The sequence below is a fragment of the Anarhichas minor genome, unplaced genomic scaffold, assembly GCF_050575085.1.
Source record: "Anarhichas minor isolate MPS153535 unplaced genomic scaffold, ASM5057508v1 ptg000010l, whole genome shotgun sequence".
NCBI lineage: Eukaryota > Metazoa > Chordata > Actinopteri > Perciformes > Anarhichadidae > Anarhichas > Anarhichas minor.
The window spans coordinates 15,517,995-15,543,846 of NW_027466456.1; the positions used below are offsets into that span (position 1 = coordinate 15,517,995).

The following is a 25,852-nucleotide window of genomic DNA, read 5'->3' on the forward strand; positions in this document are numbered from 1 at the left end:
ATATTCAGAGTATGACTTGAATTAACTTTTAATAATCCTCAAATCATCTCTTTGTTGACCTAAAGCAAGCAGAGTGTACTGAAACCACCCATTATTGTTATCATATCGAGAACCCTGCTAGAAACTCATTTTAGCTACGGGCTTGATTTTGTAAGAAATAAGTGAAGTTAAGTTAACAAAGACTGTCTTGTTATGTTTACCTTGGCTCCATCTTTTCCTTGAGGGCCATCTTCCCCAGGGGGACCAGGAAGACCCTACAAACACACCAACATTCACAACAAGGCCTCTTCACTATTGTAAAAAGTGACATATCAACTGTGAGAACTGTGACATCGTTATTGTCTCTGTGATGGCAGATAGCTCTGGTTCTGTGTGTCAAGCTTTAGATATATTCTGCTCTCACGTCAAACAATACCAAAAAGTGTTGGTAACATAATAATAATATTTCAAAGAAAAGACAGACGGATAAAAATGTACAAATACTGCACGATAAAACCAAGCAATGAAACAATGGAAGGCATAATAACAATAAAACATGTAAAAGATAAGTGTAAAACAATGGAAGAGCGAACAGCTAGTTAAAGTTTTTAATTGTTGTTTAAAAATGTTCATAGAGCTTGCATCTCTTAAGACCCGAATTCAATAGTTTTGGTGCATAGTTAAAAAAGGCTGAGCTGCCGATTTTTTGTGTTATAGTTTGTATTTTAAACAAACAGCAGCAGAGGATTTAAGAGGCCGTGGAGGATTATACATTGGGAGCAAGTGCAGGTTCGCTAAAAATGGGGTGATATGCTCTCTCTCTCTCGCTTTAGTAAAAAGTCTGGCAGCAGAGTTATGAATTAATTATAGTTTGTCAGTGGATCCTTAGTAACAGGGACTCTGGAAAGAGCTGTTGCTGTTGTTGTTGAAGTTGTTGTTTGCATCTCAAATCTCTCTCTCTCTCTCTATATATATATATATATATATATATATATATATATATATATATATATATATATATATATGGGTAAACAACCTCATTATAAATATATAGAGTGCACAACTTTTGAACATGCATCTTTTTCTAGACGAATAATGTTTGCAGCTGTCTGGGGATGAGGGATCGTTTAAGAGTTAAGTTGTACCTTTAAGGTGCAAGAGACGCTATCGGAAGCATTTCGATTGCCTCTCAACGGCTCTCAACATGCCAAACAGTCCAAACGGCAGCAAACAACTGCTGACAGAGCTGACAGTGTTAGCCTGTGGGGGAGCTGGAGGATGTGTGCTGCGACGCCATTATCAGCCGTAACCGCCGTGTGAGAGCAGAGCGGTGGCCATGATCTAGCCAGTGGGGCATGCTCACATGCATGAACATGCACTAAAAGCATGCACAGCCGGCCCAGCTTTGTCAAAAAAGCCCGGAGAAGCTCGGATAACAACACAGCAACTTCATTCTCTGCTCAGGTAGACATTACTCCTCTATATCTTTACATAGCAAACAGTTATTTGCTGCTACATTAATGCTCTGAATGTCGTATATTGCTCCTTTAACACCAGGCTGGAAAGCCAAGTCTTTCAATGCCCTCTCTGGTTGAATGTTTCAAGGCAGTTTCACTTCTGACTACAGCCAGTATCACACCGAACAGTGATGTCACGGTGCCCTGAAGAACACCTGTGCATCAGTGCACCAAGGAGAGGGAGTAAACCACAGGAGGTCACAAAGACAAGATTTTAAGTGGTTGTTAAGTTACGCTTTTAGTTTTATGACACACATTAAGACAGATATAGACACAATAGAAAAGATTAATTGAAAAATCTGCATTGTAATCACAATTTCAATGACTGTAGACAGTTAGACAAGATAAGAGAACTTCTATGGACAAAATGGACAGTTTCTCAGACATCATCTTATTTCTTTAATCTTCCTTCATCCAGTAAACTGAAGTGAGTAAAAATGCAATGTTGATCACAGAGATTTTATGTAACATTGTTAAAGAAGGTTGATTGTAATTCTGTGGACATAACAGTAAGATGAGACTCAGGCGGTGCTATTTATATAGTCCATTGTTCTGCTGGGGGATTAGACATCGTCATCAAAAAGGAGCTGGAGTAAATATACGACTGGGTTTAATTTACCCAAACACAAGGAAGGAAGGGATTAGTGGGATGTTTGCAGTTACTCACACTTGTTCCCTCCTGTCCCTGCTCCCCTTCAGCTCCTGGAGGCCCAATCTCACCCTGCAGGGACACAAAATAAACCAAGGGGCTGTCTGGAGGTCAAAACACACTCATATGCGCATGCACACTCCCAGACTTAAACCAAACACTGATACTTGAAGCTGGGGCAACGTTAGAATTGACAATGAGCTGTTGTTTCACCCAAGGTTACAGTTGTGTCAAAATGGCTGAGCAGGGTCACATATTTTCACATTGCTGGAGGGTGGTAGGGAGTGAAGCCCCACATGACAAATGTTTCCTAAGATGCAGGGGTGAGAGGAGTGGTTGCAAAAAACATGACAAGGGTCGTACTGACATTTGACCCCGACTCTCCGCTGGCACCCAGTTCCCCCTCAGCACCAGGCCCACCCTAAAAAGATGAGAAACAAAGGGAATGTTTAATTTGTACTGTATACATACGAATGTCAACTATAAAAATAAAAAAAAACACAAAAATAAATTGACTTATGTTAACAATTTTTAATGAAAAGTACTTCGGGTCCTTGCTCTCCATCAGGTCCAGCTTCTCCAGAAGGTCCTTTGGGTCCCTGCAAGAAAATGAACCATCATAAGATGCCTAAAGCAGCTTAAGCAGTTAAATTATACAATAATAACATGATTGGACTTGCTAGATACAGACAATCGGGTAATAAAACACCAGTACAACATAATATACAAGTCTAGCATATAATGACAAGACAAAAACATACAGTTGAATGTTTAAGTCTGTAGAGAAGGGAAAGCTGAGAGCTGAGAGTGCCTGTAGTAAAATTGAAGACCAGCCAAAGGCAAGATGAGACCCATAACATAACATAAACCGCGCCTCTAGTGTTATTGGAACGTCCCACCCTAATAAATATTTCTATCAGATTGTTTGACATTCTCTATGTTTCAGAGGGGTCGGCTGATTTCCAGGAAAATCAAGAACTTGAATACTAATCCAAGAAGGGAAGCACAAGGTGTGGTGCTTAAAGGTATGCGGAACGTAGAGAGAGAAAGCAATAAACAAAGTCAAATCTAAATAACTCCTTCGTTTCCCTCTCAAACTGTTCAATGTCTCTTAATTAGCAACACCAGAGAGGTGTTTATGAAAGAATTTCGACCCTGATCGGTACTTTCTCCTGAAACTTTTGCGAGAATAAAAGATTAATTATAGATTCCAGACAATTCGGTTTTCAAAATGCAACGTTTGTCTTTTCCTGAAACAACCACATCAATTCAACAGTTAGAAGACAGCATACTTACTGGTTCACCGTGGGGTCCCCTCTCCCCGGTGCTGCCTGGAATACCTGGTTTACCCTGGAAACACACACAGTCAAGTATAGCTTCATTCATTCATTTGTGTGATCACAGAAAAGACGCAAGAGAAAGCTTGGCGTTGGCCACGATCCTCTTCTCATCGTGATCATAATCATCATCAGCAACGTAACTGCAAACATGATAACAGAGTCTAATATTTCAGTGCTGCCTAATGCCTCGAGACATGACGCAGAAACTCTTTGATGTAATACAAAAAGGATTGGCTTTCTTGCAATGTCAGATCTTTTTGTATTCCAAACATTGTGTTACCAAGTTTAGACAAGACACGCTAATTTGAAACAGTGTTTAGTCCAACATCGAAAGAGGACGCCTAGACCTTTGCGTGTGAGTGGTAGCTGGCTGTTTCAAGCGCTGAAATATACGTTCCAAAATTTGATGAGATAACAATGAATTCAGTAGCATCAATCATTGGAAACATTACAACCTAACTCATGACAATTAACACTCAAGTAACTTTTGCTTCTATTCACTGAGTAGATATTACTCAAAATATAAAATAAAGAGCAGGAAAAACATTGAAATCTTCTCACAGCTCACATATTATGTAAAGAGCCAGCGAGAGTAATTGTCGAAAGTGTGTGTGTTGATTTCCACGATTTTAGGGAGACAAAAAGATGTATGGAAACTGCAGTATAATACAGTGCAATGTGACAACAACCACATTCACAATCACTGACGACTACACAATTGCATTCAGCACTGAACTTAATGGGCTTTGACATCACAGATGACTCAATCATTTTGGGATACAATGATTTGTAACCATAGAGCACAGAAATTGTGAGCAATGGATACATAACAGATTTTGATGAAGATTTTTTTTATCAAACACAAGATGGCGCTATGCGTCCAGAGATGGAGAATGTAAACGCTGACCCCCTCTATAGATACAGTATGCAGTGGGCAAGTTCTGAAGAGGGGTCGATCTCCATTTAGCATCGAGCAGCATGTGCTCAGAAGGACAGGTCACAACTATGTGTGGATGTCCAGATGGCTAATCTGAGAGAGAGAGAGAGAGAGAGAGAGAGAGAGAGAGAGAGAGAGCACAGGCCTGCATGTGTGTATTTGTATGTGTGTTATGAGTAATTACAAACAACTTGAATCAGCTTTTGAATCTGTTTTTGATTGTTTTTTTTGTTTGCATGCTTCTACCATCTGTGGAACATCAGTTATTTCATACTGTCGCAGTTCAAAAGCATATAAAAACTACCCGCCATCATTTTTTTGATGGTAAAAATAGAAGAGTCTGCAAGATGGTGCTTCAAAGCTGCCAAAAGTATGTCTATTGTGTGGTATTATAACAAGACACTACAGTCAATGTGTGTCCTCTGGGGTTGTTAAAGTCCCATCCAAAGTGGCCAATGAATCAGCTGGCTGATATCATGGACCACTATTAGCTGGATGTATTGGTATCGTCACACATGTCAGTGGATATAGGTAACAAGAAATTGCAGTGCAGAAATGCCAGAGATATGTTTGTGGGAATTTAGAAACAGTTTCGCCATTACATAATTTGTCCACCAGAGAGCGCTGAAAAGTTTATTTTTTTGAACTGTACAATGTCCTCTGCTCCATACTGTACATATCTTGGTCACAATTATTTACAATAAAAACCGTAAATAAATGTTTCCATGTGAATGTCTTGTCTAAACTCTATGTGAACAGTGTTAAAATCCCACACAAAGTATATGAAGAATGAATCATTATTTCTTCAATTCAGAGGCAGGAAAGTTTCAGTTATGTTTGTACGATGTGCTCAACAATAACCTCACACCAACACACACCCGTTGAAGAAGGGGGAATAGACGCACATTGGTTTTGATTGTGCTTTGAAAAAAAAGCACAGTACCTTCTTTTAACTATGACAACTCAGTGACTTTATGGGTCCACACTCTTAAAGTTATAATTACATACATTACGGGTCAAAGAGGATGTGGAAATGTTTTACAAGTGTGTGGTGTCTGCTGTAGTCGTAGTGATGCTTCTTCCTAAAGTAAAGAGGATAATTAAAGCTCTGAAAGAGACATTTGACAGTCAGCATTTAGTTAAACATGACTTACATTCTTCCCTGGAGGGCCTCTCGCTCCTGGAGTGCCAGCCTTGCCCTTCAGAGGAGAAATCATTGTTAACAAGCAGTTTAAATCAACCCAACTGATTTCAATCTATTTTGAGAAAAATATTGGCAACATACTAATCTTCCATGTCTGCACAAGCATCACTTTAAATCATGTGTTTACCAGAGATGTGCTCATTAGTTCCTTGGGAATAAGTCATTCAGACTGACAAAAGCATAAAAAATGACAAAGATCAATTAGTGGACTAGTCGACCAAGAGGGCGTGTGTGTAGTTAATCTGGCCAAAAGCATTTGAATGATTCAGCACAACAAGAACACTTACAATATTTATAAATGTTATGGCTCTGACATTGACGTGTTTGGTGGAAATACATTTGCAGTTAATTGCTTTGCTAAGTGTGGATCCATAACAGTTTTACAGATTTTGATGTCAGTTAAACCTACTGTCATCAGCTCATAAATATGCCCCCACAATAAACCATTGTTCATAATGTTTTGTTTAAAGTACAATGTTATAACACCCTTTAAGGTTTGTTTTTTGTTAGTTTTATTAGGATAATTGAGCAACATTGTCTGCGACGGCCAGACAGTGGGCAAAAGAAATGGCAAAATCAATCCTTTGATAATCCACTGTGAAATATTAACGTGGCAACTATCTGTGACACATAGTATTAGTATCACTTTTAAATCAGTGACGATGGTAGTCAATTACAAATATCTTGTTCCATCAACTACACTCAACTTAAATGACCAAACACATAAGCATATACTATGCATGAACATGACATGCCCACAGCTAGAGCGGCTGCGATGTACAATCTTTTTATTGAAACGAGGCATAACAGGCAAATTTGAAGCTGGATTGCGTTTCACTCAACTACATCCGTTAACTTCAAAGTGTATGTCCATCCTGCTACTCCTAAGCCGATATATATAGCTCAGGGTTCTTCTGTAATAAATGGCAGCAGTACATAATAACTGCATTTGGGAATAACCTGATACAGAGGTGGAAAGATAAACTCTGCAAATAAAAACTGATTAAAGGCTAACCAAGCTTTTTACAGAGGCCCGAGGGTTGTACTAGATGTGGTAATGTCTTTTCCATGAGGTCAGTGTGCATCTTCAAAAGTGATGTGCATGTTAACCTAAAGGCTTCAGGATGAATGATCATTCTTGGCTTTAGATGAATGTGACTGAATAAAAATGTGTCTTCTCATTTCTTAAGAGCCTGAAGCCTTCATCCGGAAATGTGCTACGCATAACATTTACAGCATCATAAGTATTCAGCAGGTACATTACAAGTATTTTAATACTTCCGAGTATAAACTTCGTAGCGTGTTATTTAAGGTACTTTGCTCTTTTCCTGTCTTTCTCCAACATAAGCTAGTGAAAGACGAAAGACAAAAATAAAGTCTGCATATTCATTTAAAGACTACTTACGATGAATCCCGGCTCTCCTTTTTGTCCGATGTCACCCCTTTCACCCTGCAAAGACAAGGTATGATACATTTTGGAAAAATTAGGATGGACTAAAGAAATAAATCATCCATACGTTCCCAAGTTGAGCAAATAACTTCAACTGTAATATAATACTGTGGCTGATATACAGGGGGATGGACATATTTGTTGCAAAAGTACTACATTCATCCCATCTTTACATGTGCACGGTGATGTTTCACACAGGGTGGTGTGCATGTTTACCGTGGTGCCTTCAGGGCCTGGTTCTCCCAGTGGGCCATCTGGACCCCGGGGCCCCTATGCGAAAGCAACATGAGACACACCGTTCATCACTCAAAGAAGAATGAGCAGTACAGGCATACATCAAAGCATCATACATAAATAGATATGTACACAGACAGCTCTGAAATAGCACCAACAACAGTCATTAGTCTGTATTCTGTATCGTCACCACTCCCACAAACATTCCAGAGGTTTCCCAGCAATGTAGCACCACCACACAGGCAGGGTGACAGATAAGAATCTGTAAATACAACCCAAGACCTTTTCTCTCAAGCCAATTCAACAACTGCTTATCCACAAGTTATGACACAAATTATTACACAACAGTTTATCTACAGAAACATTACTGGAGCAGGTAAGGAGGTGTATTTCACTGTGAGTGATCATTAAAATGGGGAAGAGGAATCGGAGATAGATAGATTAGATAAAACGGTAGCAACTCATAATTCAGACAGCGACCTAAAACTTTAGAACCATTGCAGATGTGCGGCAAATAGGACAGGTGCTCACCAATAATTCAGCTCCAGGGTATGACTTGTTCTTTTAGAGGTCAGAGGCGGAACTGATAAGAAGGAGTGATAAGCTGTGCAGCAGTTTCATTTCGCTTCCTTTATGTTGCATTCTGAGGTTGATCTCTAATGTGTTGAGAAAGGAATGGTGTTTGCTTCTGAAATGTTTTCCAAAAGCAAAAGCGAGCAGGGGAATATTGTGACTTTGGTTCAAATGATTAACCTTTTCACTGGTCCATGATGGATCATAGAGATAGATAGGAGATAAACCCTAGAAGAGGAGGTCGGGGGGGGGGGGGGGGGGGGGGGGGATGAGGGTAACTATATCCTACCTCAGGCCAGACAGGAAATGCAACCACAGACTGACACGTGATTGGATTACAGTAAACAGCACAAGCCATGGCATGTTAAGTACTGCCACATGCTCGGCCTAAATGGAAGTGAATAATGGATAAGTGATGAAGTGTGGGAAGTAGTGTGGTATTAGGTAGAACTACATGGGCTTGTTAGTGTTCCTCATCCTTAGCTTTAGTCATGTAGCATTGTTAGGCAGTCTGTTGCTCGGGTAAAGCGCATGCAAACCATCAGTTTAGTGAGAAGATAACAGTTCATCTCATATTAATGCAGTGAAAATAAATATTCATAGCTGTATGTACACTGCTTCCTAGTCATGTGCTTTGGCCACTGTTTAGGAACTACAGTATATTTCTATAGTATATACTGTTACAGAGATTGTAATAGTCAATATGGATTGAGCATTTGCATCCCAGAAAGTAAAGCAAACTCTATATTGTTCGTGCTGCTGTTGTTTTTTTGTTTTGTTTTGACATTTTAACATACCATGGAGGTCCAAACTGTTCATGTGCACAAGCACCAACAAATATTATTGTGATCTGAAGACCCAGCAAGTTGGCCCAAGACACCTTAAATCCCATCATTTAAGCTGCTCTTCAATAAAAACGATTTAATTTTGCTTCCGAAGGCAACTCACTCAAACTGTGACAGTCTCTATGAGTTGTGTCTAATTTAAGATGATCTTTACCGCCTTATCTGAAGGTGTCATTCACCTCTCAGCCACACGATGTCTCACCAGTATTACCATGTCTATCAACGTGAGATTGATGGGGCTTATGAAACAGTTTTAATTCACCTATAAAGAAGCTCGAGCCAAGTAGAGGGACAAACACATGTCTTAAATTGCTTTAAACTTTGGTTTGTGGAAATTAAGTTGTGACGCAAAACAGACCGCCAAGGGTCTGATAAGTGAAGTTTCCATGAGTTGTTGAGTTAAGGTAGGCTCACATACATATTACACAAAGGACGAGTACAACTAATGCCCCAAAAGGTAAAGGTTGCTCTTACCCTCCTGCCCTTTGGCCCAGCAATGCCTGCAGTACCCCTCTGCCCCTGTAGACCCTGTGAGAAAAAACAAGACAGACACAAGTTGGATCGGAGAGAGAGAATAAAGATTGGGAAATCGTAGTAATTTCGGAAGGTTTTCATAGTGTTCCTTTGGCATAGTGCAGTTAGACAAACTATAAAATACAGTGTGAATATTTACACAAACTTTTAGCCCACACCAACATTAGTCCTACTGGATGCATTATGAAGGCGTCAGCAGAACTACTGAATAATCTGCCAGCTAAGACATACTGTTTACAAGGGTCTAAACTAAATTGTGGGAAACAGGGAAACTGATATATCAAATCGGCCCCTTAAATGTTATGTATTTACAAAAACCAAGAGCACTTTCCTCCAACTCAGTTTAAGGGTCCAAGTTGGTCTTGTGTTAAAGTGTTTATAATATCAAGCCAAAGAAAAGTGAGTAGAGAAGATGAGTAAATGCATCCAAACGTCTCAGTCCATTAAGTATATTTAGTTATGACTCAATCCAAAGTCAGAGTGAGCAAAATAAAATAAAACATAGAGCTTGGCAAGTAACTGAATTTCAAAAGAATCATCCCTTCCCTTAACTCCCCCTGCAGGTTTGCAATGTCGCTTATCAACAGTGTGCATGGCTAAATAACAAAGCTAATGGCTAACATTGAGTTACATCATGATGCATTCAAGCTTAAAATCTGTATCGAGCGAAGGTAAGTTATAACGTCATCATGATGTATTCAAATGTAATCTTGTCAAATTTTGTTTTTGGCAGGAAACTGAAATAAATCCAGTTGTTTGAAGTAGATATTTTCACATTAATATAAAATAGATATTACAGACGGGATTATGAACTTCCTCACACTAGCTCTAAGCAGCTTACACAAGCGATACATAAATAAAACTACTAATGTCAAGAAATGAAATCATTCATTTCTTATCTGAATAAAATTGTGTAGATGACAATAACAAGGTCAAAATTTAACATTTTGAATTTTTGACAGTTTACTCTGACTTCGGGACGGTTGAAATTCTTTTTTCAGGATGGTTCAGGATGTATTATAATATATTGGATTTACGTGAGCTCATCCCAATGCAAACCATCACTACATGGTATTACACAGTGTTGACGAAGGTATGACACTTACTGTTGCACCTTGCAGGCCGAAGTCCCCTGGACTTCCTGGCAACCCTGGATACCCCTTACACCAAAACAGAAACGACAGATATTATAGAAAGGTAGACAAGAAACCATGTGACTGTTTAATGGCATAGTAGTTACCGTTATACACATTCAAATTATGCTGCAATAGTGCTTCAACAATGACTTGTTGGTGCGCAGGAAAAGCCCAACAGCAGTGCGAGACTGTGCAGTAAAATGTTAATACATCTGTAACATCTGTGGATAGGGACTGTTCTGCAGAACTGCATTTCATATTACATTTTCTTAGAAAATGCTCAAGACCCACTGGAAAAAGAGGGACAGCTGTGTCTGTGGTTCTCATCACAGCACAACCATTCTCCTTTTGTAATAATCTATTCAGGAATAATACCACAATATCAAACAGAATCAATGAAGACAAATGTGGCTTTGCCAGGAAATGCTATAATCCCTGCAAATTGCCTTTAAACAGAAACAGAACTTCATGAAATTATCATTGTCATCTGTGGTGGTACAGCCCAAAGTCAAACTGCCACTCCTCAGTCCTCCTCAGTGGCTTAGTTTTAGCACAAACTGGTTCACACAAATCCCCATAACTCCTTGAATATGTCGCAAAGCTCTCTTTTGCTCTCTCAGTCAAACATGCACACACACACTAGCAGTGATTCAATCATCTAACTATTCAGCCAGGCAGCCACCAAATTAGTCACCCTCTTTTCCAGCCAGCCAATCAGCCAGGCTGCTAGCCAGCTAGGTCAGGACCAGGGCCCAAAGCCACAGACATTGAGTTAATAATCCAAGGCCCCAGGACAGTATAGGGGTGCAGGACAACCTCTCTCATGCAGCAGTACGGGAGACTGCGGAGACACTGCTGCACTGGACAGCAGCATATTTCTTTTCTCCAGAGAATCAATACTGTCAAAATAATTTCCATGAAAACACATTTTCCACAGTAGTGTGTGGGTTAATGTTGTAACATTTACTCGCTATTAACCTGCAAATATACAAACATTTATCAAACCCAAGTTGAACATAAAGTATGGATTTAGGGCAAAACAACAGACAAAAAATCACAATAAGTTACTATTTTTGTGCAAAAGTCTCTGTCGCAATGTTAACGAGGACTACTCTCGTCCAGCAAGATATTTTTTCAGTCTTTACTGGACTTCACATAGGTGTGTGCAGGGATCAGTTTGTTTTGTTCTTTTTCAGTATTGAAGAGTTGGTGTAGTCCCTAAAAATGTTAACACCGTCAATAAGACACAAGGTTACCCACTCTGGCATTTGAAACCGCTTTAAGATTGGACAAATGTGCTTTTCCTGTTCCACAAATCTCCAACTTCAAATTACAACACGAATACAACACAAACCTGAATGCTGCTGGGGCCTTTTAGTGTCACAATAAGGTACAAACTGGGAGTGAGTGATACTGACCCGCCTCTTCAGACTGATAAACCAAACGTCATTGTTTCAGTTAGTTAGATTTATCACAGGTCTCAGCAACAGAGGATTGACAAAGAATTTTAGGGCGGCAAAGAGACATCACAGACAGAGAACACCAAAAGGTCTTGCATCAGATCCAAATACAATATCTATAAAATATATCTATACATACCAGATTGAGTGATCCAAAAGAGTCACTCAAATAAAAGCTGTTTTTATTTTTATTTTCAGCATTACATTACTATGGAAAAAACAATTAGACACGGCTGAATTATGAAGATTTATATCTACAAAAGTTGCAACATTGAGTAGTTTGAAACCTTTAAGGCCGTGTGAGTCTGAGTTCATTTTCATGAAATAAACATTGCAGCTAAAAAACATCTGCCAAAGATTACAGCCCAAATTGTTCAGTGGTTCAGCTTTATACGAATCATCCTTTGACATTAGTTAACTGAACAATATATTAAAGCTTGGGTAGGCTGTTATATAGCTTTGCTAATTTCTGGGGAATCCTTTTTTCCTTTTGTACACTATGGCTTTGGGGTTTACCACCTCTCAGACAAGAAGCAGAGCTCTGCAGTACATCCTGTGTGACTGCACTTACCATTGGCCCCTTCTCCCCGACTGGACCTGTTGGACCCGCTGGTCCTCGGTCGCCCTAGGGGAAAAAAATACAGAAAGAGAGCTGATTATTAAACTTTGACCTGAAAGCTAAACACAAAAAAAAAAAAACACAGCCTCACAAACCCGTTTCCTAATAAAAAGCCATGAAACTCGAGAGCAGCTTCTCAAATGCAGAAGGTTAGATTGACACCTGGTTGAGGGAAGTTTAAAGCCAGCAGGTACTTTGAAACCTAGTTGGTGGCATGTTGCGTTAAGCAAAGGTAACCCCGGGTGAGCAGTACAGCTGCCTAGGTCTCCACTCTAACAACACTTGTGTCAGTCGTGCTTCAATCCTTCTTGAACTGTCCGTTACATTCATGACCGTACAAGTATAATTCTAGTTCTTTCACTTCTATCAAACCGTGAGAAAAGTAGTTTTAAGGCTCTATAGTGGAAAGAAAAGTCAAATCCAGGGATTGTTATTATGTGAAAGGAATTTGGGGGCTGTCAAGGTATGGCTGGTGCTGACAGATTGAACCAGGAGAAGGATTTCGTGTAAGAGGGGGCGGAGGGCAAGCAGACGGCCTCCCATCTCCAGAACATGTTCTGACACACAGCTTCTAGATCGGAAGGGAAGGGGAACAGGCTGAGATAGAGACAGGAACAGCGACGAAAATAGGGGAAGTTATTTTTGGAATGTCAATAATCAACATCATCCAGACTTCTTTCAAAATAATGTCACTTGAGCAGAGCCAATTAAAATATATTATTTTAAGCTGAGAGCGAGGCAATGGGAGCCAAACATGGATAAAGCCTCAGGGCCTCTCCAGATTACATCACGAGTATTATATAAGACTTGGCTGTGTGGTGCGATCCTTTTTCATATGTTTTATGACTGCATATGCAGTAGTATATATAATGTATATATGTCAGCGCAGCACATGACACCATTTAGGAAGAAATACACTTTTCTGACATAGACCGGAATCTCCTGAATGAACCTTATAATTACTTGCTTCGGGCAGGGGGGCGGATGGATGAGGGGCAGTAATGGTGACATGGCTTTGACTTTATTGTTATTGATGTGGATGTGAGAGTGTTGAGTATTCATCAAAGCATGTGTTCTGGGCCCTCTGGGGCCTAACGCCATGGCTGCTTAACACAGCCCAAATTACAGGGGTCTGCCACTGACAGGCAACTAGCTGATGCTGACTGACAGCGTAATGACAGAAAACACACTCCTTACCTTTTCACCAGGAACTCCCGTCACACCAGCTATCCCAATGACGCCTAGTGGACCCTGGAGAGGAGAGGAGAGGAGAGGAGAGGAGAGGAGAGGACATGAGGAGAAAGTATGTTAGTGTGACGGCCTGGTTCATCCATTAAATGGTTATTTTGCAACAAACCTGCAGGGTTAATTTCATTTACATTTTTGAATTTATTCACAATATAACTTTAAAGATGCTACAAATAAAAAGCTTTGCATCTTAAAATAAATCATTTTTTAAAGGAATGTTTTTTATATTTAGGGGTCTTGCACAGTGTAAACAAGACACAGAAAAACAAAGCAAAAGCAGATGACATCAATATTTGCCAGTGACCATGGAATATTATTATTGATACAAAAACTGTTTTACAGTCCATGTTGACTTAAAAATAGAGGATCTTTCAACAAAGATAGCTATACAAAACGTTACAACCTTGATATTTTCTGAAGCTTTTGTGAATCGTGGAACTATTATACTCGCTGTTTCTTGTGCACAATATCAACGATTGGGAATTGACTAGGGGCCTGGTCGCATCGCAGCGTAAAGTAAATCAATGCAGATGGCCCCGAAAAGTCACAAACTACTTCCCCTCATGGGGAAAAGAACAGCTAATGTAAATATGAGGGTCATTGGAGGATCTTAACCACTTCCAGATCAGTCGTCTGGGACAGGGTCTGTGGTCTGGACCAGTGCCAGCCTCTCCACTGGACAATCTGGAGCTTCAGACCAAATGTAAGACTTGGTTTCGTCTGGGTCGGCATTCAGCCAGAAAGGGCAGCTGTACAGTACTTTTTGAAATCCTGCCATCGTGTTTAAATTTTCTATGAAAGTAAAACAAAACGTAGCGTAACTTTGTGTGACAATAGTGAAAGTATGAGGAGTGGCCAATAAACGGAGTAACATGCGCTTATCACAAGCCAGACCAAGCCACAATAATGCAAGTACACAGCACCACAGCATGTGCACTAAAGCCACCGGGACACTGCAAGCTCCCACAACATCTGCACCTAACTGTGTTACTGTAATAATTCATATGACAGCCCAATTACAGACCACTGTCTCACTTCTGGCCAACCACAAAAGCCAGCGTGGTCAGACTGCGGCTCACTCTAGTTGTGAGGGACAATTTCCATTGCTGCGCCTCTTCCTTGCAAAATGATTTATTCCCATAATGAAAAGGTTACACAATTCTATATGACCGCTAATCTTACTTGTCACACGATAATACAGTATATGCTATTGTTATTTACTTTTATTCTTTTGTTTTTTTGTATCCCTCTATGTGTTTAGAGGACGAGAGGGAAAGAAGGACAAAAAGAAACTGAGAGTAACTTAACAGATGCATAAAGTGAGTGCAACAAAGTGAGAGAAAAGAAACAGACCACCAAGATAAACACAGTGAGAATTTGTACCATTTGCTTTCCCATAACTCAGCTAGAAAGGCTGACAGCCTCAAAAGTGTTACTCATGTATCATCTCCCAAACAGTACTATTATCCTGTTGGATGCAAGTGTCTGTGAAGGGATGCAGCCTGCAGGCATGGGAACAGGAGCTCTAAATGGACCTCAAATCCCTTAATTGGGAGACGAATGTGGTACAATGTGGTACACCGTATTATTTAAGAAGGACATTGTTTTAAAGGGGTTTCCATGTTACAGGGACTTGACGTTGGAGCTTTTACAACACTGTTTGAAGGCGATCGGGTTTCTCAGACACAGCTTGGATTACAAAAGCACTGGTATAACCAGTAATCCCTACAGTTAGAGAAGAAAGACAGCCCAAGTCAGTTATAGTTTAGAGTATTAAGGTTCTCCCTCACACGTGCCTCTTTCCTGTGCACACATGCAAGTACACACTGGGTCACTGACGTTAAAATCAAAGCACAGAGGTTGACATGTCAACTATATTTCTAAGCACACCTTTGGTTGCCTTTGGTAATTGAGGACTGATACATGTTTTATTAGCCATGGACTGGAGGTTGAGTTCAAAATGAAACACTCCTCAGTCAATCTAAATTGGCTAAAATAAACGAAACTGTAAAAACATCCAGTAAAATTTCCCTTGAAACTGTTCACGAGAGGCCTCGTGGTCATACGATTGTACCAGATAAAGACAGACGGCCTACAGCCTCCTTGCACCGACCCTGGATTAACTGGATTGCACTATCCAAAAACAGTCTTTCTCAGTTTCTTACACATCTCATTTATTTGGAAAGTGATGTAATGGCAGTCATTAAAGCCTCCATATGTCTTTGAGGTTTTTTTTTCTCTGCATAGCCCCATGTCTCCTCCTTGGCTTCAAAGGCCCCTCTACTCAGTAAGTGCTTAATCCCTCTCATATGTGCACTGCAGCACCACAGTCCAACATGGCCCACTTGGTTGCTTCCACTATGAACAGAATGCAAATATTAACATTAAGGGGCCTCCGGGAAGGACGGACATACTTTGGATGTTCAGAGCAGTTGTGTACTTTAACAAAGGGGATATATGCCGCAACAATTCTCTCCAGTAGTTGTGCTGGGTATAAAACATTAACTGAAGCAGAAAGAAATAGACATGGAACTGGGATTTTACAGTTAATTGATACAACAATCCCAACACAGATGTTTTGGGACACTGGCAAAGCCACTTGATGGACAAAGATTAATATCTTTTTGGTACGTTTTCAACTTAAGTTAAATACAGTATGCACATGCACCATAAGTTTGATTCTTTGGCGAGACCACATGTCAAACACACTTTGGCAGGGTTTGCGCCATAAACAAGTGTGTAACCCAAATAAGGTGACTTCCACAGAGGATCTCTGATTGGTGTTCCTTTTGTTCTACTCTGGGGGCCGATTTCATGATGAGAACACTATTTGGTGGTGGGAAAGGCTCTAAATGTCTCCAAATGTTTAAAGTGGATCAGGAAAACAGCAAGACATCAGAAAATGCTCCTGTTACTTCCTCCACAGTTGCCACACTGGGAGGTTTAATTCACTTGTGGAAGCACTACATCATTATCTCAATGTAACATGTAGTACATTCATCTTTAAGCAAACTATTTAAACATTCAAGGGCAGGAACTCAAGCTAATAAAAGCTACAGACTCCACAATGACACTCTTAAAAAGGGGTTTAATGAGAAGCTACTAATCGACAGCAGGAGGGCTGTTAATTAATGTCAGTCCTGTACATCTCAACTGCGAAAGCAACTTACTTGTGGTCCGATTTTTCCAACATTTCCCATGTCCCCTTTCTCTCCCTGAAAGCAGAAAACATCAAACAGTGTGCTGGTTAGCTTCCTGTAATTAAGTAATTAAAGAGATCTCTGTCACCATCCCGCCCTGCTACTGGCACAGGACTCAGCAGATCACAAGAGTTAAAAGGAGCACACACTCAGAGATTGCATGTGACTGTAAATTCACTTTGTGCTGCTTCTCTTTGTGGTTTGCCAATGTGTATTATGATAGCCCTGGAAGACATACATTTCTCTCCTGATTAAAAGCATGTTTATAACACAGTAAATCTAGGCTTAGAATAAATGGCTCACAAACATGGTGAAACTGGCACTGAGAGGCAAGCAGGAGACAAAGTAATAACATTTTGAAACACGTGACACAGTGATGATGACACTGCATTTGTGGTTTACACAAAAGCCAATTTCAGCCAATAAAAAAGGGTGAGGATCAAGTCGGGAATGCTGTGGTATGCTGTAGTAAAAAACTGCAAAACAAACTGATGGTTAAATAAAACACAAGACTGAGTGGTAGTGTTCATTAAGATGGAGGCTGTTCTGGTAAAGTAGCTAGAGTAGATGCTTTTCATTTGTTTCGAATCATAGGTCCACAACAATGTGAATGGCAGGAAGCTAACAAGAAGAACAATAAGGCCAGCACAATCTATTACGACACATACAGAGGCATTCTTTTCATTTTTCTTAATTTCTTAATGTCTAATAATTTGTCCTGGCAAGCGATGGAGGCAAAAGTAACTCGGTAGAAGAGTGTTTGTCTAAATAGTTCAACTGTAATGTGTTAATTAACAAAGAAGGCCAATCTAAGCACAAACCTACCTACTTCTTTTAGAACACATATTAGAAATTAACCCTGAACCAACTCTGGTCTGTACCAAAAACTGACATTTAAGATTATTTCTGAATCAAAGTCTGAGTCTCAGTTTTGGATGATAAGGGGTTTATGGTTTAGAGTGGAAAATACCTTACTTGTTCATCCTCAAGCAAAATAAATATATAAATAAAAATGCTATCATTACAATTAAGACACTAAACACTGAATTGATCAGAGGTTCATCCTGCAACCCATTTTTCAAGTCCACAATGCATATATTAACTCATTTTTGTTATCCCCAATGTTGTGGCATGATACATTGTTACAGAACGAGACTCACCTCTAAACCATCCGGGCCAGGTTCGCCTATGTAGCCTTTCCTTCCAGGTCTCCCCTTTAAAAAGAGAGGCAGAGAGACAGACACACACACACACACACACACACACACACACACACACACACACACACACACACGCACACACACTCATAATGATCAAAAGATAGCAAAGCTTATAATGTATTTATCACATCTCATCCCAGCTGCTTCCTGAGAGAATATCAAAGCAAATTGTTTCATTCAACACCACCTGCAAAAGGCTCATTTTGTGTGCATGTCTCTCTTTGTGTATCAGTGTATCTGACGTATGTGAATCTGGGAGTTCTTACGGTAGGGCCAGCGCTGCCAGGTGGGCCGAGTGGTCCTTCATCACCCTGCAGAAGCATAGTATAGTTCATCATACTCAAATATTTGCAAACATAAACACAAACAAAAACACATGCTCACATATACACGGCAGAATCAATTACAAACAAGTAAATACAGCTGGCACACCAAAACACACATAGAAATGCACACACAGTAAAGGTACCATTCCAACTGCACTACTTCTAACTCTCAGCCTCCCTCCTTCACTGTGCTCCCCCAGCTTCTGAAACCAAACCTGCGTCACTGGTTACAGCTACAGTTAGATAAATGTAATCGACTTTGTAGTACTACTCAAGAACAGCACTTAAGTGAAGGTACTTTTTACATTCCACTTCTATACTTTCAGGTATCAAACAGCTTTGTCTCTGCGGTCTATCTGACTGAGGTGCTGTGACCCATACCAGGAAAGTGTGTGTGTGTGTGTGTGTGTGTGTGTGTGTGTGAGGAGATTACATTGGCCAACTTCCAGGTTTGGCTGTATCATTTAGCACAATAGAAAAGTGTGTGTGTGTGTGTGTGTTGTACACCTTACAAAGGCTTCTGTTCCTTTTTTCCAGGGAACTTGTTTTTATAAGCACCCAATGATGAATCATGACTTCACCCAGTGGAACATGTCCCGAGAGTTATGGTATTGAAAAAAACCTCCCACTAGGATCCAAGCTTCAACTGTTTGAGATATGACCGTGACTAAATGAGAAGTATTGTGTTGGTTAATCGTGGCTTTAAGTTAATCTTGACTAATGATCCAATGGAAATCCCTTCAAGAGCCATATTTTCCACTTTTCTGTGTCAGTGAGTCAAGAACCGAGCAGACGTGTGGGATTAAGTAAGATGTTGAATTGTCTCACCTGTGTTCCCTGTGGTCCTGGCGGGCCTTGGGGCCCTCTGGCACCCTGCAAACCCTGAAACACAGCCAAATGCATGAATTCAGTGGGACGACTTTAACGAATGGATGGATGTACAGAGAGAAAGAGCGAGAGATGCTGTCTTACCTTTGGTCCAGGTGGACCGTTGAGCCCTGGTACTCCAATGTCCCCAGGAAATCCCTTTCAAAAACAGGAGGAGAGTTAAATTATTATCATTATATGTTATTAATTCACCTGCAATGATGAGTCACGTGACTTATGTGGTGGAGTTTGATTCCACACAGTAAATTAACTCATTACATCTCTGTCTAAATTACAGGACGGGTAGAATTATACTGCATTTAAAAAGGCAGGTATGAAGTAGGCCTATTTATTGGCCTATGTTGATGTACTACAGCAGCTCCTCTTTGCAAATCACTAAAGGCATCCTGCACACATGAGGCAGACACAGGGGAGAGTATAGGCAGACTTATTGCAAACTGATATAAAGATGGTGATGGATTGCTAGTGAGCAGATAGAGGCTGAATACCTTCAGGCACACCTGCCATGACACAATTACTCATTTTAGGGAGTTATACCTCTTAGCTGTGGCCTATGTGACTTATGGTCATGTTGCACTCTTTGGCATTTTCCATGCTTTCCATATACATCAACAATGACCTCTTTGACAAAAGGTGAGGTATTCTACTTCCAACGCACAAACGTGCTGGAGGGAGATGCCAGAACAGAAAAAGCACAAGATTCATCTTGTTGTATATCGAGCACTGCAGCCTATTTTAGGGTTAGTAAGACGAGTTGGTTAATGTCTCCATTGCCCACACTCATAGTATGTCAATATAAGTGAATCATGAATAATTCAACTATTCCACTGAGTCTAAGTATCATTTCAATTTGTTATTATTATGAAACGCCGTAGAATAGTGTAAAATGAAATAAAAGGACTAAATGTCTAAATACCAACAGCTCCCATAGGCCTCAAACATCACACCATACAACACAATGTTAGATGGAATGGATACTTACTGATGTACTGTACGGAGTATACTGACTATACTGATTTACTGTTCTCAGATCCATCTCAACAAAATACTTTTTAACAATTAATCCTTTATCAAGATAGTTGCCGATATGCATGTCCTACCTCTGGTCCTGGAGGTCCATGTGGTCCCTGTGCCCCGATGTCGCCAATTTTACCCTGTTTAAAATACAGAGAACACATCTTAATTATTACGTGTTCATTCTGTCACCATTTAGGTAATGTATTCTGTTGTTTTTTCTTCAACATGAAGTTGAGTATAGATGTGACTAATGTGATGCCACATTGTGTTCTTGTAGCCATTCGATATGATGCTTAGTCCCACTGATGGGTGTAGAGCAACAACAAACTAAGCACCAATCGGTCACAACATGATGCTGCATGGACACTTGCTATCAGGTATTAAGACTAAACTCTCTCTCTCTCTCTCTCTCAAGTAATGCTTGCTGGCTTAGTATGCATTGTGTGGGCATGTTGTGCAGCTGTATTTGCAAAACTATGGACAAGAAAGCTGTTTTCCTGAAACGATACTGAATTAATTAAGTTTGGATAAACTTTAACACTGTGTGGTAGTACGCCACATCTTTTTCTTCTTCGTCAAATGATACTGTAGTGAACAGTGCGGTTATTCTGTTTCTTCAGAGGACTGTGGTCACTTGAACTATGGCAACAGCTGATGCTGCATAGGAACTAGGTGCTCTGGAACAGGACAGCATCTGAACTTCTTTATACAGTATTCCACCGTGAAAAGAGAGAGACATTAATTCACAATAATGTAGGCTTCTTTCTTCCCTCATTGGAACTCACTAACAGCAAGTGCACAATAAAGGTGATGTGTTGTGAATGTGACGGAGTTTACTTCAGTTTACACATAACAAATATAGATTCCCAATCTCATTGTGGCACACCGTGTTTACTTGGCTTTGTATATAAAACCTGTACAAAGCCTGTACAACATGGCAAGCGCACGCGCACACACACATACACACGCGCACACACACACATACATCCAACATAAAAATACAGAATAAAATATATAAATATACAAACACACATAAACACGCAAATAAATACACCTTCAGGAATTTCTACACATGCACCCTTGGCTGCAGAGACACATACACACTCACACTCACATACCGGTGGTCCAGGTTTCCCTTTTGGCCCAGTAGGACCAGGTGCACCCACAACACCCTGAAAGAAAGAGAAAACACTGCATGAATTGTAAAAGTATTATCAAGTGACATGTTCTCGACAAAACATGAGTATTTTTACTAATGATGTCATGATCTATGAGCGTGGGAATAAAATATTGAATTATCTTTTTAAAAATGACTGGGAACAATAGTTCCATGCACATAATGTTCAAATGGTGTGCATCTGTGTTTTACTTAAAATCGTACTTGTGTGACGGGAGACGTACCTTATCACCTTGGTGCCCCATCTCTCCAGGTTCGCCCATTCGTCCCACTTCACCCTGAATTTCACAGTATCATACAGAGATATAACACAACACTAGTCTGCCACAGTGATCACAATACGGCCATACAGTAGATACAAAAAGGTGTACCTGTAAATCAAGTATATACTGTATACATAAGAACATCATGCAGCAACACTTGTAAACTTTCAAGGTAAGTTGCAGTTAAAATTCAGTTTGAATATCGGAAAAACAAATGACAACACTGTAAAGGACCAATACACATTTGGAGCAATGTCAATTTCTTACATAAATTACTGTTAACGTGCTCTGTTTACTATCATGTTATTACATTTGAGTTCATAGTGGCTGCATTATCCAAATGTTAACAGGATGTGAGCTGGGCTACTACTGACACATTACACACAGATACACTGCAATAATACAAATATTTAGATCACCTTATCACCTTTCAATCCAGGCAGGCCGGCTGGTCCTGCTGGCCCCTGCCACAGGAAGAGGAAAGAAGGAGGGAAACATAGAAGAATCAGTCCATTAATGAGAAGAGAAGAAAGGGAAAATGTGACTTCAGTTACAGAAGATGTTTTGAAGCAGGAATTTGAAATGAAGTGAAGTCAAGGAGGAGGCTGATGGATAATACAAATTGACATTGTGGCAAATGTTTTGAAACTTATTTGTCTTTGTCTTCATATATTTTGACAGGCCAGAACATGTATTTATGGTGGTGCTAGATTTATGATGTGGACATACAGTGGATACTTTAGATATCTCAATGATTTGACAGTACTGTACAGTATATTCCTAAAATTTGCAGCATTTGCAGTAGCCAATGTCTAACTTACCTGAGGCCCCGCCAAACCAGGCAGTCCTCGCAGTCCCTCAGGCCCAGCCTCCCCCTGTAGAGGGAAGGAGGTACACAATAGAATTGATGTATCACAAATAAACAGAAACACACGCACACTTCTATACTGGCCAATGGTTGTTACCTGAGACTCAATGGCATATTTCACACTAAATGTTTCAAATATTTCTTCTTGGCAGGGACGTTATTTTGACACGAACACTATCTGCTGTTTTCAACACAGAGCATTCCTTATTGTCACAACCTTACAACACAACTAAGCTGTGTATCAGTGTATCCAGTTGTGTTTTATGGGTATGGGCTTGGCCGTGTTCACCACTTCCAGCCAACAACATCCATTCTAATTGACAGACGCGAGGTGAGAATGGTCACTGATGGCCACTGATGATGGTGGTTTTCACTATGACTGCTGCAACCATGTCATTGGCAACTATGTTGCTGGCAATGAATCAATGGCAAACAACAATCTGCCAGCAAACAAAGTAAACAAATATATATTTATATATATTTTGCTTTTCTATTTTTCAGCTTTGTTTTCTTGGGTTGTCTTGATGGGGTAGGTAGGGGAAGGGAGGAGGGGATATTTTAAAGACTAGAGGGGTTAATAAAAGCCCTTTGGCGGGCAGTTGATGAATATCATAATAAACGTGGACAAACAAGAATACCATGTTTGTATACGTATGTTAAAATGATCCATTTCCAGTATTATAGATGTACGTAGAGGCGAATGATTTGCTATCATACTCCAATCCAATCTAAAAGTTTATCACATTAACAATATATGCAAACAAAGCTTAAGTGAGTGAGAGGACATGGCTTAATTCTGGCATCAACGACATGTGGCTTCAACTAGGAATCCATCTGGACCCTGTAAGTCTGGTGTTTGATGCTGCAGCTCCCCTGTGGTACTGCAACGGGACAGGCACAAATCAAACCCACTCTATCAAAAGAAACTTTCAACAGAGAACACATGAAAAATGTCATAATGATAGGGGGGAGATAAGTCAAGAAAAAATAAAGTTCCCCCATAACTCGGGTGTCCACCAGCACAGCTGAAGTGATCTGGTACATAAACATCCCACACTGCTGTCAAGATGTAGCCTGACTGCCAGGTGGTTTGACACCATCCAAACCATTATATCCCAGCCACACTTAAGACAAGTGAGTTAAGACTTGACAGAATCCAGATTGGAGCATTCCTTTACCTCTTGTTTTAACACAACCACTGTCGCCTCAGAAAGGCCAATCAAACACAACATGTTTCAGTGTATACCATATACTTGATTGTATCATATACTTGATACAACCTGCGAGTGGGGAAAGCACAATTGCATTACTACAGTATATAGTCAGGCCTCACCATACCACATGCAAATGATTAAAAAAACGGGTTCAAATAAAAGTGGTAAATCAGTAACACACACACACATAAAAAGTCCATAACATTTCAAACAACTGTATTTTGTCTTCACCATGTTTTTCATTTGGGCTGTGAAAGTGTGTCTGGCTGCATCACATTTTGTTGAGTCACACACTGGCAAAGACATCAATTGCATACCAGAAGGAACACTTGCTGCTCCGCTTCGGCTCTCCCACAGATTACTTAACTACAGTTCTAACTTTGTCTAATTGCCTTTCAATAGACGAGTGAGCGCAACTGGAACCACAAGGGTGTGATTGACACTGGGGAGTGAAAATGAGTTTTAGATGTCAAATCAAAGTTCTGTGTGAGCTGTAACCTGTGACAAAATCACTCAGCCGGAAAGTTGACTCAATATGAATTACATCAAAGCCAGGATTAAGGAGGTGAAAGTATTTTGGCTCTCTTGTGTGATCACTCAAAAGTGCTTAAAGGCAATGATTTGTTGGTATAAAGACAAGCAACCACTACATCAGCTTTAATCATTAATAATTAATTTCTCTGCTAATGATGAGAAATGTTGTAGTCTTTCAAAAACATCACTAACACATAATGTGCGATATAAACACATGTTCACCTGCTCACAACATTGGCAATGTCCATAAAAACTACATGCATATGATCCTATCATCAACTCTATGAATGTATGAATGATTGGTGGTGTTTTGATTTGTTCCACAAAAGCACTTGTGTAAGGACTGAATGTTTCACAAAAAACTACACAAGGTAAAAAAGGTGTAAGAGCAGATTCAGTAGTGAAGTAACCTTAACTGAAACGTAATCTAGTCAGACCTGTAGTGCTCAGCTTTTCCTTAGCAAGACCTGAATATTAAAAAAGAAAAAGGGAAGATACCGGTAATGCTATGACCAAAACTATTCTTCCACTAACAACTCAGTGTCCACTCTTTTCAGACATCAACAAGGGCACTTGTTTCTTCTTTTTTTTTTGCAAAATGGATTGCCAAGGCATGGCAATAAATCAACACCCACCCCCTCATAATATTGTTTGGGATTACAGAGATATGGGGCATATTTACTAATGTCTGCTGCCCGTTCTTGTTTGCAAAGTGATTTATAGTGTCAGGTCTAAGTGAGACCTGAGACATGATGGTAAACTCTGGAGCAGAAAAACACATAAAAAGGTTTTCTACTAAACGTCTTTTTCAATTAATCTGAAATGACAATGATTTACTTTAGTAGATGCGCCTACCAAGTTTTACAACGACACATAGTGTCATATCCCCATTCCATAAACTAGGTTAATGTTATTCTGCAACTCTGAAGTGACACACTGAATAAACCCACAATTTCAGATATAGTGAACATTTCAGGTGGGTTTACTTTAAAGCTGTGGTATTCTCTATATTGTGATTGTTCTACTTGTGTAACCTTCTCTTTGCAAATATCCTTGTTTATGCAAAAACAAAAAGAAGTGTCTGCGTGTTTCATGTCTGACTGTGTCTGTAGTAAAGATGACTTACACCCAGTAGCTGAGGTGAAGTTTAAGGAAACGCAATCCATCCAGATGTTTTTGCACACACTGAATGCTCCTTCAAGCACCCCAATAAATCCCCACACAATGAGGAGAGCTAGCCAGTGTAAATAACGCTTGAAATGAGTAAAGGACTGGTGCCATATACAGTTGTATCTATTTTTCTGACATGAACAGGGGGATGTTTATGAGACCTCTGTGAACGCAGACTTTTTTAACAGTTGTATATTGTGCAGTAAAAAAAAAAGACAGCATGCTCTCTATAAGGTCTGTGACAGTCTAG

The 25,852-nt window shown here is 39.9% G+C and overlaps 1 protein-coding gene across 1 annotated transcript in view; it reads right to left on the reverse strand.

The window, feature by feature from the left end:
- col24a1 (collagen type XXIV alpha 1 chain) overlaps positions 1 to 25,852 on the reverse strand; it is a 78,893-nt gene that overhangs the window by 18,501 nt on the left and 34,540 nt on the right. Inside the window, exons 15-36 of the mRNA XM_076088373.1 lie at positions 22,638 to 22,691; positions 22,236 to 22,280; positions 21,778 to 21,831; positions 21,495 to 21,548; positions 20,460 to 20,513; positions 19,444 to 19,497; positions 19,300 to 19,353; positions 18,412 to 18,456; positions 18,086 to 18,139; positions 16,896 to 16,940; positions 13,675 to 13,728; positions 12,430 to 12,483; positions 10,369 to 10,422; positions 9,203 to 9,256; positions 7,293 to 7,346; positions 7,032 to 7,076; positions 5,577 to 5,621; positions 3,442 to 3,495; positions 2,691 to 2,744; positions 2,513 to 2,566; positions 2,164 to 2,217; positions 201 to 254 (exon numbers count right to left, since the gene is read on the reverse strand). Of these exons, the coding sequence (XP_075944488.1) occupies positions 201 to 254; positions 2,164 to 2,217; positions 2,513 to 2,566; positions 2,691 to 2,744; positions 3,442 to 3,495; positions 5,577 to 5,621; positions 7,032 to 7,076; positions 7,293 to 7,346; positions 9,203 to 9,256; positions 10,369 to 10,422; positions 12,430 to 12,483; positions 13,675 to 13,728; positions 16,896 to 16,940; positions 18,086 to 18,139; positions 18,412 to 18,456; positions 19,300 to 19,353; positions 19,444 to 19,497; positions 20,460 to 20,513; positions 21,495 to 21,548; positions 21,778 to 21,831; positions 22,236 to 22,280; positions 22,638 to 22,691 (1,143 nt within the window). The remainder of the gene's footprint in view (positions 1 to 200; positions 255 to 2,163; positions 2,218 to 2,512; positions 2,567 to 2,690; positions 2,745 to 3,441; positions 3,496 to 5,576; positions 5,622 to 7,031; positions 7,077 to 7,292; positions 7,347 to 9,202; positions 9,257 to 10,368; positions 10,423 to 12,429; positions 12,484 to 13,674; positions 13,729 to 16,895; positions 16,941 to 18,085; positions 18,140 to 18,411; positions 18,457 to 19,299; positions 19,354 to 19,443; positions 19,498 to 20,459; positions 20,514 to 21,494; positions 21,549 to 21,777; positions 21,832 to 22,235; positions 22,281 to 22,637; positions 22,692 to 25,852) is intronic.